The sequence below is a fragment of the Oncorhynchus tshawytscha genome, linkage group LG11, assembly GCF_018296145.1.
Source record: "Oncorhynchus tshawytscha isolate Ot180627B linkage group LG11, Otsh_v2.0, whole genome shotgun sequence".
NCBI classification, from domain to species: domain Eukaryota; kingdom Metazoa; phylum Chordata; class Actinopteri; order Salmoniformes; family Salmonidae; genus Oncorhynchus; species Oncorhynchus tshawytscha.
The window spans coordinates 18,003,738-18,018,963 of NC_056439.1; the positions used below are offsets into that span (position 1 = coordinate 18,003,738).

Below are 15,226 nucleotides of genomic sequence, written 5' to 3' on the forward strand. Positions count from 1 at the left end.
TGATATTTAACATAGCCTATAGCCTAGACATTTAAGGAAACAGTTGGGGCATATGATTAAACATTTGGCATGTCTCTTTGCCTTGTTGACATTTACCCCCATGCATAGGTTCAAGGTCAGACACGCATAGGGAGAAAAGTGCAGAAAAGGGGAAACAGTTCCATTTATACATGCGTAACTTTGGTCTGAATTTCCCCCATAAGGGCCTAAAGCAAAACACTGCTATTTAAAATCATAAAGGCTAAAAATAGAGACAAACACATAAGCAACATTACGGAATGGCCAAACCTACAAGCTATGCTTCCATCCTCTTCAACAGAGAGCAAAAACAATGAAAAACAATTGTCTTTTTCCTAAGTTGGCAGTGTCCAGTAATTTTTGGTCATATTAGAGTAACTACAAAAACATGAGTTTTTGAGAAATCATTCAATAAAAAGAGAAAGATGTATAGCAATGCTGTTGGCAGCAAAACTTACCACTTTGACCTGTTTGGATGAAGCAAATCAGAGCAACTACCACCCTAGCTACCAAACCCCACCTACGTCAACATATGCACAATGCATAGCCTACTGTACATCACACTGGCACATTTGCCAATGTATGTGGATAGTTTGGGTGTAAAAAACAAGATAAGAACAAGCGTATTGTATTCGCCAGTATGTTTGAAGTCTTTCAAAATGTTTCCTAGGTCAAAGCCATGCCAAATTCCATCATACCGGATATAAGCACTTTCAACGTCAACATATTTTCCAATTAGGCTAAAAATGTAGGATTATTTCCACATTGAGAAATAATTATGGGGCTCAATGTCCCTTGAAAGTGGAATTGAACAAAACAGTTGTGTAGATTGTACAGTTTATTTGATTTTAAAACACAGGATCTCAATAACAGCTAAGCACATCGTATATAAATCTGTTTCATTGACTTAACATCCCTAATTCGCAAATCATACTGCATTCATACAGTGTAAAACTGTCAAGTTAAACTATTCAGCTACTTTCGACAAACAAAGTCATTGTCAGTTTTGAATGTTTCAGTTGAAAACCTTACCGTTCTGCCAAACATAATTTACAGCATACAAAAAAAGCCACAAAATGCCAAAAATGAAATAAATACAAAAAACAAGTGGTTTGATCCAAAACAATTCAAGTCACTAATAACATTTGAATATCTGTAATCGTACCAGTCGTATGTGGTTGGACCTCTCCATGTAATCCGTCCTGCCTGGCTGTGTTCTCACGACCTTCCATTGTATTGTCGTAGCGTTGTTCGTTTCAATTTGGTGTTGCTGTGCCTGTCCATTAGTGTTCTGTATTATGTCACGTTCTACGTTTTGTGTGGACCCCAGGAAGAACAGCTGCTGCTTCTTCAGTAGGAACATGCCACCCAATGAGTTCATACATCTTACAGACACATCACACATTGTATTCCATCTCTATTTCTATTCTTCACTATAATCTTTTAAAAAAAATATTGATAACCATTATGTGGTCAAAATGGTTCTAAAAACATTGCTTGGTCAGAATGGTACAATCATCACTTGTATTATACGTTATAGAGCTTTGATGGTTCCTCCTCAGGCCCTGGCCTGGTGTTTTCTATAAAAGTCAGACATTTTGTTCAATTCTTTGAATGAAAAAAATCAAGTACAATTTGATTTCTTGAATATTATAATTATTTTGTACTGGTTTAATGTTAAATAACGTTAGTCAAATCCATATTAGGTACCAAAGAGCCAGAAGAAATCAACAGTATTTTCCTCTTTTTTTTAAAACAGCTTTTTCCCCTTAAACAAAAGACAGTGGATGCGTTGCATGTAGTGGACTATGAAGGGGATAGGGTGCCATTTGGCATACACTCTCTGGAACAGACAAGGGTGGGGGTGTGGGAGAGTTAAGGTTTAAATGAAGAGGGAGAAGCTTATTATTTCTCATTGTATAGCTAATGGCCAGACTACCAAGGTCAACAAGTTGTGTGTGTTGGTCCTTTATACTGATCCCACACTGTAAATCTCATTTTTCAAGGCTCAATTGTTTTTTAAATAGTCCGCAAACGTGAGCATATTTTTTGTAAATTAAGCAGAGGTGAACACTCTTGTTACAGGAATAAACACAACAATCTAAAGACTAAAACACAGACATTCGAAGAGCGACATCTTCATATGAACCACAAACGATATCCTCTCCCACTTCTTCCGACCAACTGTTACCCCTTTTATCTATGGTCCCCTTCCACAAACAACCATCTCCCATTCATCATGGTTAAAAATACATGTCATGTGTATATGCAACAGAATTCACTCCTGGCCAGAGGGAATGAGGGCAAAATAAAACAATGGCCATTTTCAGGTGTAACGTAATGTATGTGGAGCTAAATATCTTCTGTACCACAACTCCCACAATACCCTGTAGTTTCTCAGTCCTGGATCATGTTCAGTAGGGTACACTGTCGCAAAACCATTTGAAATGGAAAACAAAAGTGAGCATTTCTTATTTGACATGTCCAGGTATAGATCCTCCTTGTTTCAGTCAGTTTTCTTCCATTCATTGGCTAAGGAACATGACCATGTTTTCCCAGAGATGCACTGGAACAGGGGGTTGATTGTTGTTTCTGTATTCACAGTAGAGTGGGTCCTTTGGTTGTGTAGGTCATGGAGGGAAAGTGTCTGCTATCCATGTCCCACATCTTCCTGACCTCAGCCTCAGCCCCAGCTCCACGGGGCCCCAGAGGGGAGCAGGGTCCTGGGGACTGGTTCTGGGCCCCAGGGAGGATGGGGGTCCAGTAGTTAATATAGCTGGCCATTAACAGAGTCAACTCCAGGATCTGGGAGGAGAGAAGAGGGAGGGAGGACAGGAGGAGACCGTGCAGGGGAGAGAGAGGAGGAGAGAGCAGAGGACAGAAGGAGAAGGCGGGAGGGGAGAGGAGAAGACAGAGTAAGGAGGGGGAATTGTTTAACTATTTTAAATGATTGAATTTCATTTGATCCAAGAGAGCTTGGATGCCCATATGCTCACATTTAGAAGTTCAGTTTAAAGCCAATGAGAAAACCATAGAAATAACTTGATATTGAGCAACCTGTCACGAATACAGCAGGGCCTTATTAGCACGTAGTAAATTAACTCTACTGTATGCTTAGGCCAGGCATCAACCCAACACAGATTAACAACTGATGGCTCAAACCAAAATCACCCTTTAAAGACAATTTCAGTGCACTGGTCATTTATTTGCGTTTCTTTGAATCGCTCCCTTTGGCTCCTCTGAGGCAGAACAGATGAAATAAAATCGAGGATCAACCTGCTTTCTACATCTGCCCAAGGCAGTGGAGGGTAACCTTTCTATTATATCACGTAATATGAGATTTTATCCAAAGCTATTTAAGGTACAGTGATGTGATCCCTGTGGGAATTGAACCCATGACCCTCTGGTTGCTGCTTGTGGACCGCGCAACATAGCAGGAGCTCACCTCCTACTTTTCACACTGGCTTTCTGCACGGTAAGATCCTATTGACTGACTGAAAGTTGGCAGAGCTGTTGTGGTCCATGACGATAATTATCCACTAATCGTTTTCACTGACCACTTGCACTTGGCCAGAGGTGAAGCCAAACCTACTGTCAGTCTTACCTGTAGAAATACACTGAACATTAATATAAACGCAACAGGTAAAGTGTTGGTCCCATGTTTCATGAGCTGAAATAAAATATCCCAGAAATGTTCCATATGCACAAAAAGCTTACTTCTCTCAAATGTTGTGCACAAATTGTGCATTTGTCCTTTGCCAAGAAAATCCGTCCACCTGACTGGTGTGGCATATCAAGAAGCTGATTAAACAGCATGATCATTACACAGGTGCACCTTGTGCTGGGGACAATAAAAGGCCAATCTAAAATGTGCCCCATGGTGGCGGGGTGGCTATGGTATGGGTAGGCATAAGCTACGGACAACGAACACTATTGTATTTTATTGGATGGCAATTTGAATGCGCAGAGATACCGTGATGAGATCCTGACGCCCATTGTCGTGCCATTCATACGTCGCCATCACCTCATGTTTCAGCGTGATAATGCACGACACCATGTCGCAAAAGACCTGTACACAATTCCTGGAAACTGAAAATGTCCCGGTACCAGTAGCGGTACATGGGTAAAATCACTGGGGAAGCCAACCCAGAAAAAATGCCATATTATAACCTATGTGTTGTGATAATTGCATTGTTTTCTCTATAACCTGTTAATTCATATGCCTTGCGACCGTGATATACATTACCATTCAAAAGTTGGGGGACACTTATAAATGTCCTTGTTTTTGAAAGAAAAGCACATTTCTTTTGTCCATTAAAATAACATCAAGTTGATCAGAGACATTGTTAATGTTGTAAATTACTATTGTAGCTGGAAACGCCTGATTTTTAATGGAATGTCTACATGGGCGTACAGAGGCACATTATCAGCAACCATCACTCCTGTGCTCCAATTGGCACATTGTGTTAGCTAATCTAAGTAAAAAGGCTAATTGATCATTAGAAAACCCTTTTGCAATTATGTTAGCACAGCTGAAAACTGTTGTACTGATTAAAAAAGCAATAAAACTGGCCTTTTTTAGACTAGTTGAGTATCTGGAGCGTCAGCATTTTTGGATTCGATTACAGGCTCAAAATGTCCAGAAACAAAGATTTTCTTCTGAAACTCGTCAGTCTATTCTTGTTCTGAGAAATGAAGGCTATTTCATGCGAGAAATTGCCAAGAAACTGAAGATCTCGAACAACACTGTGTATTACTCCCTTCACAGAACAGCGTAAACTGGCTCTAACCAGAATAGAAAGAGGAGTGGGAGGCCCCGGTGCACAACTGAGAAAGAGGACAAGTACATTGTCTAGTTTGAGAAACAGACGCCTCACAAGTCCTCAACTGGCAGCTTCATTAAATAGTACCCGCAAAGCACCAGTCTCAATGTCAACATTGAAGAGGCGACTCCGGGATGCTGGCCTTCAGAGTTGCAAAGAAAAAGACATATCTCAGACTGGCCAATAAGAATACATGATTAAGATGGGCAAAAGAACACAGAAACTGGACAGAGGAAGATTGGAAGAAAGTGTTATGGACAGACAAATCTAAGTTTGAGGTGTTCGGATCACAAGAAGAACATTTGTGAGACGGGCAGAAAAAATGAAAAGATCTGTCAAGCATGGTGGAGGCAATGTGATGGTCTGGGGGTGCTTTGGTGGTGGTAAAGTTGGAGATTTGTACAGGGTAAAAGGGATCTTGAAGAAAGAAGGCTATCACTCCATTTTGCAACGCCATGCCATACACTGTGGACGGCGCTTAATTAGAGCCAATTTCCTCCTACAACAGGACAATGACCCAAAGCACAGCTCCAAACTATGCAAGAACTATTTAGGGTCGAAGCAGTCAGCTGGTATTCTGTCTATAATGGAGTGGCCAGCAGTCACCTGATCTCAACCCTATTGAGCTGTTGTGGGAGGTGCTTCAGGAAACTTGGGGTGAAATCTGTGACAACTAAAAGATACCAAAAACAATTGAGTCCAATCAACGTAAGCTAAATATGTGGCTGTCCATGTTTCTGATTTCTGTGTGCATTCGTGTAAGTAGAAAAAACATGTCGACTCACCCTACTTGTAGAGAAATGCCAATGCCATTCTCCTCTCTTTCCTGTTGACGAAACGGTTCTCTATCACTCTGTCACACAGTACACGCTTTTATTTTTTTGTTGTCGAAGGCTACCTGGCAAAAATGTTTGGTCGCTAGCCTAACTTCCTTTCATGGGCAACGTTAGCTAGTTAGCATTTACCTTCTACATCAAGCTACATATTGAACTTCCATCCTCTCAGGCCAGGGGCACAATATATGAATTTATGATTGGATCAGAATTACCATTATAATCATAGGCCAGTATGGATAATTAGTAAGTCCAAATCTCTATCTCCATCCATGGCTAATATAGGTAAGTGCCAATTTTACCAAGCTAGCTTAGCCACTGGAGGACAACAACACAACAAGATGCAACAGTTAAATTTGTTTCTGTCCATGACGTATGCTCTCAATGCAATTTGATAGGAGTTACGCCAAATCCAAGATGGCTTTCCTTAACCCTTTTTTTTGGTGGGCCAGGACCATTCACAGTTGAGCTCACTCAGTTTAGCTCAACGCTGATTGGGTATTATTTTATACTTTTTTTGTCAAGGGATCCCAAATGCTTGCTGGCTTCCCTTGCATTCAATGCTACGGGTGGCAACAATGTCATACTCTTTATGACCAGACAGCATCAGATAGATGGCCTACACATATAGAAACAGAGGGGCGCTGTTTTGCTCACTCGGATGCTTTCTCCAGGGAGATACATTCAGACTCATGATAATTTAAGGAAAATTATGAACCACAGGGAGACGAAAGATGAATTGTTTGGTACATTTTGGGGGGAAGCCTGTCTTCCTTGGCATACATGAATACAAACCACGAACCAGTTCTTCCATAGCCTGCATACTCACCAGAAATGTCACCCATTGAGCATGACTGGAATGCTTTGGATCGACAGCGTGTTCTAGTTCCCGCCAATATTCAGCAACTTCGCACAGCCATTGAAGAAGTGTGGGACATTCCACAGGCCACAATCAACAGCCTGATCAATGCTGCATGAGGCAAATGGTGGTCACACCAGATACTGACTGGTTGTCTGATTTACTCACCTACTTTTTGTTAAGGTATATGTGACCAACACATGCATATCTGTATTCCCAGACATGTGAAATCCATAGATTAGGGCCTAATGCATTCATTTCAATTGACTGATTTCCTTAAAGGTTACTCGGTAAAATATTTGAAATTGTTGCTTGTTGCGTTTATATTTTTGTTCATTATAGAATGAAATAGAATATATAATATTTTTATGGCCTTGCCTTGAGTTAATACTGGATACTAGGTAACCTTACCTTGGGTTTAGCAATAGAGACGACTAGGTATCTTTACCTTGGGTTTAGCCATAGCGAAGACCAGTTTCTCCACACTCTTCTTCCCTCCACCCTGCTCTTTGGTCTGGCTCACTACCACCATCAGGTCGTCACGGCAACCGCCAAAGGTGATCACTGATTGGTAGGAGTACATGACCAGAAGGTGCTGTAAAGGAATGGATGATTTATTTCAGTTGTTTAAATACAGTACCAGTCAAAAGTTTGGACACAGCTACTCATTCCAGGGTTTTTCTTAATTTGTACTATTTTCTACATTGTAGAATAATAGTGAAGACATCAAAAACTATGAAATAGCACATATGGAATCATGTAGTTACCATTAAAGTGTTAAACAAATCAAAATAAGTTTTAGATTCTTCAAAGTAGCCACCCTTTGCCTTGATGACAGCTTTGCAAACTCTTGGCATTTGATGTCTTCACTATAATTCTACAATGTAGAAAATAGTCAAAATAAAATAAAGACCCTTGAAGTAGGTGTGTCCAAACTTTTGACTGGTACTGTCTGTATGTGAATAGGAAAACAAATTGTACTCTTTTGACTTTGATGACTCTGATCTTTTCACGTTTGGCTTGTTCGGTTCAGTAGTGTAAAAAGCCCTTAAAGGAAAATACCACTCAAAAACAATATTTTGCTATTTGTTTAATTAGTCCACTGTTGATACTGTCCCAAAATGATGACGCAAAACACATCATACTGTGACACTTTCTGTATTTTGAAAGTTGATTGCTGACATGCAAAACATTTTGGGACTGTATCAACAGTGGACTAATGAAACAAGTACCAAAAGATAGTTTTTGAGTGGAATTTTCCTTTAAGTAATCTGTCTCATCTCTCTTCCTGGTACAGGCCAGAGGATCCTTTCTTTGGGAATTGGTTTCTTGTTATTGTTTTCTCAAGAGGCAAATTGAGCATGAACCAATGAAGCAGCCAGACATCATTTCTTATGCTTTATTGTGTATTTTCCTTATTTTCTCCCTAAGAACTAGTACATGTATTGGAGCATGAAAGGACGCCAAACCAGAAATGACAGAGGAATATGGCTAAGATAATTATAGTGTTTTAAGTTTAACGTTGTTTATATCTCAGTCAGCATTTTGATCTCTGGGTAGACCCAGTTCTGGTTTCATATACTATTTGAAATCTTTCAAATACTTTGGCCCTTTTCTCTAGACTGCCTTGAGAACCAGATGGGTGGGATTTGCACTTTTGGGTCATTTTCATTGGTTTTATAAACCCAGGCCATGTTAATCAAGCCCAGCTTAAGTATTTCAAATGCTTTCAAATAGTATTTGAATTGAACCCATGTCTGGTAAAATTGTAGGCCAGCAGTTTCTGTTTCCCTGTGGGGATCTGGTGTTTCAAACGCTGCAGTAGAAAATCATTCCAGACCAGTAGATCAACAAGCTTCTGCCCCTGTGGTCTGGCAACAGGCAGACTGGTAAAGAGTGAAGAGAAACCCCAAACCTTAAGTGCTCTGAATATAAACTAAGATTGTGCCCGATTAAAAAAAGGAATTAGAGAATACCAAAAGCATAAAACTTTTGGTTGGATTCTGAAAGGTTGTTGTCTTTAAAAAAAAAAAAGTATAATGAAGGTAATTAATGGTTGAAATATGATGTCATTATCTGTTCAAGAGCTTTCTTCTGATGGTGGTCCTCTGACCACTGGCTGTGGGTACTGAAGCAATGAAACACACCGCCCCCCCTTGTGGCCACTTTTAGTACCAGTAATGCCACATGGTTGGATTACGGTTAATAATCACTTACTCCATGGTAAATGAGCTAAGGAAGCAGACATATAAACATGTAGATAAACACACACTTACCATGGTATAGTCAAGCACACACAGTCCATCCTCATTGACGGCTAGCCAAACCTGGGACTGCTCCACAGACGAGGGAGGTATAGGCTGCAGACAGAGACGGAGGAGAGACAGATGGTATACAGAGACAGTAGCTCAAGCCTAAAGTTTTTTTTTTTAATGTCACGTGCACAAGTACAGTGAAATGCCTTTTCTTGCCATCTAAAACCCAACAATGCAGTAATCAATGTCAATGTAGCACTAAAAATAACATAAGGTAGAACAAAAACACACAAGATAAAAAAAAAAGAAAAAAGAAGAAGAACGCGAGAAAGTGAACATCTCGTTCCAAAAATCATGGCCATTCAAATTAAGTTGGTCTCCCCTTTGCTGCTACAACAGCCTCCACTCTTCTTGGAAGGCTTTTCCACTAGATGTTGGAACATTGCTGCGGGGTCTTGCTTCCATTCAGCCACAGGAGCATTAGTGAGGTCGGGCACTGATGTTGGGCCTTTAGGCCTGGCTCAAGGGAATTGGAAACACAGAATCGTCTAGAATGTCATTGCATGCTGTAGCGTTAAGACTTCCCTTCACTGGAACTAAGGGGCCAATTATTAGACCATTATTCCTCATCCACCAAACTTTACAGTTGACGTTGGGGCAGGTAGCGTTCTCCTGGCATCCGCCAAACCCAGATTTGACAGCCAGATGGTGAAGTGTGATTCATCGTTCCAGAAAACGCTTTTCCACCACTCCAGAGTCCAATGGTGGCGAGCTTTATACCACTCCAGTCGATGCTTGGCATTGGGCATAGTGATCTTAGGTTTGTGAAACTCCCAACAAACAGTTGTTGTGCTGACGTTCCTCCCAGAGGCAGTTTGGAACTTGGTAGTGAGCGTTGCAACAGAGGACAGACGATTTTAACGCGCTACGCGCTTCAGCACTCTGCGGTCCTGTTCTGTGAGCTTATGTGGCCTACCACTTTGCAGCTGAGCAGTTAGACGTATCCACTTCTAGACGGTTCCTACACGTTTCCACTTCACAATAACTGCACTTACAGTTGGCCGGAGCAGCTCTAGCAGGGCAGAAATTCTACTAACTGACTTGTTGGAAAGGTGGCATCCTATGAAAGTGCCATGTTGAAAGTCACTGAGCACCTCTACTGCCAGTGTTTGTCTATGGAGATTGCATGGCTGTGTGCTCAATTTTATACACCTATCAGCAACGGGTATGGCTGAAATAGCCGAATCTACTTACTTGAAGGGGTGTCCAAATACCTTTGTATATACAAGGTCAGTTCCAGTACCATATTTACCATGTGAAGGGATACTGGAGTGATACTAGGTAGATACTGTATGTATAGGGGTAAGGTGACTAGGCATCAGGTGTCACGATCATGTGGAAAGACGGACCAAGGCGCAGCGTGATTTGAGTTCCACATATTTATTTAAAGTGAAACTTCTAAACTAAACCATAAACCCCTACCGTAAACAAACATAGTGCTACATACACTCACTCAAAAACAATATCCCACAAAGCAGCTAGGAGAAAGGGCTTCCTAAATATGATCCCCAATTAGAGGCAACGATTACCAGCTGCTTCTAATTGGGAACCATACAAACCAGCCACATAGAAAATAAATGACTAGAACACCCCCCTAGTGACATATGATCAAATCAAATGTATTTTATAGCCCTTCGTACATCAGCTGATATCTCAAAGTGCTGTACAGAAACCCAGCCTAAAACCCCAAACAGCAAGCAATGCAGGTGTAGTAGCACGGGTAGCAGCAGCGTAAACTATGATTGTATGTGTGTAGAGTCAGTATAAATGTGTGTGCATGTTATGTGTGTGTTGAAGTGTCATGGTGTGTGAGTCCTGTGAGTATGCATAGAGAATAAAGCACAAGGGTCAACTCAGACAGAGGGTAGTGCATACGGCCCAGTACATCACTGGGGCCAAGCTTCCTGCCATCCAGGACCTACCAGGCGGTGTCAGAGGAAGGCACTATAAATTGTCAAAGACTCCAGCCACCCTAATCATAGACTATTCTCTCTGCTACCGCACGGCAAACAGTACCGGAGCGCCAAGTCTAGGTCCAAGAGGCTTCTAAACAGCTTCTAACATCTAATCAAATGGCTACCCAGACTATTTGCTTCCCCCCCCCCCTTTTACACTGCTGCTACTCTCTGTTGTTATCATCTTATGCATAGTCACTTTAATAACTCTACCTACATGTACATATTACTTCAACTGACCGGTGCCCTCGCACATTGACTCTGTACCGGTACCCCCTGTATATAGTCTCGCTATTGTTATTTTACTGCTGCTCTTTAATTACTTGTTAATTTGATTTCTTATTCTTATCCGTATTTTTTAAAACTGCATTGTTGGTTAGGGGCTCGTAAGTAAGCATTTCACTGTAAGGTCTACAACCCGCTGTACTGGCACGCAATGTGACTAATAAAATTTGATTTGATGAAAATCTGTTAGCTATTTAGCAGATTTATGGCTTGGGGATAGAAGCTGTACAGGAGCCTGTCGGTGTCAGACTTGATTACACCGGTACCTGCTCCATGTATATCGGTGCCACTAACGGTTTCAATAGGAATGGGCTATTGTCCGGGTAAATACTGAAACACTTGGCCTCCCAAAAAGAGGAAAGACGACAGAAACAATTATTTGATTATAGAGAGACCTTCCACGTCACTGGAGACACAGATTCAGCAAAAGCTAGAAAAATACAGCACAGATACACTATGCTGGACCCTTGCAGTAGAATACTCGTTCAGGAACGCGGTAGAGGTTGTTCAGTCTACTTGCATCCCCACGTACCTTAGCACTGAAGAGCTTGGCACCGAACAACGGCCACTTCCTAGCGACGGTCAAGTAGATTCTTACACACTCTGAGGCACTGCAGCCACGCAGGACTGACCACTTAGTGGCCAGGCACTCTGATAGGTCTCTGAGGGGAGTTGAAGAAATAATTAGTCTTGTCTGTGTCTGTGTAGGCATCTTTATCTGAGTATAATGCGTGCACGTGGCCAGTATTGCCAGAGTTGGCCCATGCTACAGTCCTGTTAATAGTGTTTTTGGGGTAGAAGCCTGTGTCTTACTTCATCTGTGTGTGAGGGTAATGCATCACCTGAGCTGGTCGTGCGTATGGGCGTATTACCTGAATTGGTCCATGCTGCAGTCCTGTTTGTAGCGTTTGGGGTAGAAGCGCTCCAGGGCCTGTACGAGGATCTGTTGGGTTTTGGGCTGAGGAGAGTTGCAGCTAGGGGAGATCTGTTGGGCTTTAGGCTGAGGAGAGGAGCTACTGCTGGGGGAGAAGGGAGCCGGACGGTCCAGGTCACCATGCTCTACCTGGAGAGGGAGAGGGTGTGATTTGTAATAAAAACACATTTGAAGTCAATCGTATTAGACCATTAAAATAAAAAATAAAAACCTTTGGCATGATGTGCTTCAGTTCCCATAATGCCCCTCTCCTTACCAAAGCACTACCAACCTGAGCCATGAGAGCAGCCACTTCCAGAGCCAACTCCTTGTTGACGGGGAAGTGTCCCTGGTGGACCTCGTCATTCACCTGGTAGGCCAGCAGGAGGCGCTCACGGTCCATTTCCCCTTTAGCCTGAGCCCGGAAACACAACCTACACAACAGACATTACAATGGTTAACGCTTGATGAGTGTGGCACTGAGTGATACGTTATTCGTAAAAATCTAAATCAAACATCCGCTGGTCTGCACCTCGTCATCCATTTTGGGTGTCCTCAGCTCAACAATGAAACACATCAAGGAACTAAAACAAGGCAAAGCCTACCTGCTCTTGTATGTCAAACGGACGATGCGTGTCCCCTCATATTTCCCAGGATGCAGCTCTTTCAGGGCCTGTTCCCACTTGGAGATGACATCACAGATCTGTTGGCAGAGGTGAGAGTTAAAAGATCAATTAGTTAATTGTCTTCTACTTTGGAGCCAGGAGTTTTCCTGACCGTGCAAACTGACCAGGCAGACCCATTGACATAGATACAGGACTCACTGTGGATCAAACCTGTTATAATATGGACGTTGAAAATTGAGTGCTTCCACCATTTTAAAGTAGTCACGTGGGTGGGGATTCCTACGAGTTGGGCGCAATCATCCAACGAAGAAGAAGACAATTGACTACTTTACAATGGAGATATCCTCAATGGCGCTGCCCATGCTGTCACAGATGCTATAACGGCACCGATAAAAAGATGAGTCCTCTATCTATCTCTACGGGCAGGCCCTGCTCTCTTGTACATTATTCCCTGTTCCCTGTTCTGATTCCAGTCTACCCGTCTGTTTACCGCCTTATACTTAGTTGCGGGCACTAAAAGGTTTGATTGTGCGGTATTAGAACAACTGCCACAATGCATGTGCAGGTATATAATCAGAGTATGTTAGTCCACACTGACCTTGACGCTGGGCTGTAGGCAGTGCTCCAGGTCCTTCCCTGAGGGGTCGTCAGTGAAGAGGGCGAAGCCAGACAGGTGTGGTTTCCTCATGCCCACCCTCTGGGTCAGGGTGCTCAGGAACTCGTCTACCGTAGTGGAGCCATCGAAGCCTACAACCTAGAGGACGGGAGAGGAGAGTGTGTCTTCTTAAATGATTGGGTGTAACAGAACGTGTGCTTTTTCATAGTTTATTGTCCAGTGGTCTGCACTTTGCCAACTTTTTGTGTGTGCCTCTCCATCTTTCTGACTTGGTAGGTGTTTGATTGTTTGCGTGCTAGTTGGCTGCGTGTCTGTGTTTAGTGGGTTACCTGGTAGGTGTTGTTCATAAAGTGGACAGGAATGCTGAAGGGTAGTGAGTGGTGGTAGGGATTCCTGAGTAGGATGGACAGGATCTCCATACGTGACGGTTTGGCCTCTCGCTCCCCGTTCTGTAGGGTACGCTCCACAGACCTCTGGCAGTACACTGCATACTTCCCCACCTCACTCCTACACACACACACACACACACACACACACACACACACACACACACACACAGGGTCATCAACAATGATCATACTATTCTGTAGTTGGATTATCTTTGACAGTGGATTATCATTAATCAATTGGTTTGTGTGTGTGTGTGTGTGTTCGTGCATCGCTGTGTATACTTGGGGTCTGCATGACGCTGCAGATACTGTCTGAGGTACCACAGGAAGTGTTGCTGAGGCAGAAAGAGAGCCACACACACAGACAACAGCTGCCAGCACTGAGGAGAGGAGAACACACTATTCACAACAGCTCATGCAACACTAAAGCAACCAAGCATAACATTTAACAAGTGACAGGAAGATCTGCTCACCAGAACCAAACTGTGCTAACTCTGATATTTGCTTACCAGATAGTGCTTTTCGACACTTAGTGGATGTGTAACCAGGCCAGCCATGCTGAGTAGTGGAAAGGGGTTCCGGTCTCTAACATACCTGAGTGAGGGAGTAGTTGTGTGGCGTGCGTCGGTTGGTCTGCTTGATCAGCTGACAGTACATCTCGTTCTGGAGCTCGGAGTGCGTCAGGCACACCTGCAATGCATTCTGGGCAAGGGATGTGTGGTAGTCGATGGAGGGAGACTCTACCAGCACGTTGATGAATAGCTGACAGGACTGAAGAAAGGAGGGATAAAGAGGATAAAGAAGGTTTTACTTGCAATGATTGTGATACATGTAAACTCAGCAAAAACACAAATGTCCTCTCACTGTCAACTGCGTTTATTTTTTAACTTAACATGTGTAAATATTTGTATGGACATAACAAGACTCAACAACTGAGACATAACCTGAACAAGTTCCACAGACACTGAATAATGTATCCCTGAACAAAGGCAGGGGGGGGGTCAAAATCAAAAGTAACAGTCAGTATCTGGTGTGGCCACCAGCTGCATTAAGTACTTCAGTGCATCTCCTCCTTATTGACTGCACCAGATTTGCCAGTTCTTGCTGTGAGATGTTACCCCACTCTTTCACCAAGGCACCTGCGAGTTCCCGGACATTTCTGGGGGGAATGGCCCTAGCCCTCACCCTCCGATCCAACAGGTCCCAGACGTGCTCAATGGGATTGAGATCCGGGCTCTTTGCTGGCCATGGCAGAACACTGACATTCCTGTCTTGCAGGAAAACACGCACAGAATGAGCAGTATGGCTGGTGGCATTGTCATGCTAGAGGGTCATGTCAGGATGAGCCTGCAGGAAGGGTACCAAATGAGGGAGGAGGATGTCTTGCCTGTAACGCACAGCATTGAGATTGCCTGCAATGACAACAAGCTCAGTTCGATGATGCTGTGACACACTGCCCCAGACCATGACGGACCCTCCACCTCCAAATCGATCCCGCTCCAGAGTTCAGGCCTCGGTGTAACGCTCATTCCTTCGACGATAAATGTGAATCCGACCAATACCCCTGGTGAGACAAAACCGCGACTCGCCAGTA

General features: G+C 43.0%; 1 protein-coding gene across 3 annotated transcripts in view; it reads right to left on the reverse strand.

Moving 5' to 3' along the window:
* Positions 1-843: 843 nt before the first annotated feature.
* The window catches only part of plekhh1 (pleckstrin homology domain containing, family H (with MyTH4 domain) member 1), a 64,149-nt gene continuing 49,766 nt past the window's right edge, over positions 844-15,226 (reverse strand). For 2 of the 3 annotated variants that reach the window (XM_024436969.2, XM_024436971.2), the window contains 11 exons: positions 14,227-14,403; positions 13,915-14,012; positions 13,573-13,750; positions 13,226-13,381; positions 12,607-12,704; positions 12,294-12,435; positions 11,961-12,151; positions 11,621-11,750; positions 8,810-8,893; positions 6,982-7,128; positions 844-2,823 (listed from right to left, as the gene is read on the reverse strand). In XM_024436969.2, the coding sequence (XP_024292737.1) occupies positions 2,617-2,823; positions 6,982-7,128; positions 8,810-8,893; positions 11,621-11,750; positions 11,961-12,151; positions 12,294-12,435; positions 12,607-12,704; positions 13,226-13,381; positions 13,573-13,750; positions 13,915-14,012; positions 14,227-14,403 (1,608 nt within the window). In that variant the 3' untranslated portion in view covers positions 844-2,616. Of the gene's footprint in view, positions 2,824-6,981; positions 7,129-8,809; positions 8,894-11,620; positions 11,751-11,960; positions 12,152-12,293; positions 12,436-12,606; positions 12,705-13,225; positions 13,382-13,572; positions 13,751-13,914; positions 14,013-14,226; positions 14,404-15,226 lie in introns of those variants that run through there. The other variant, XM_024436972.2, reaches the window with a different exon arrangement.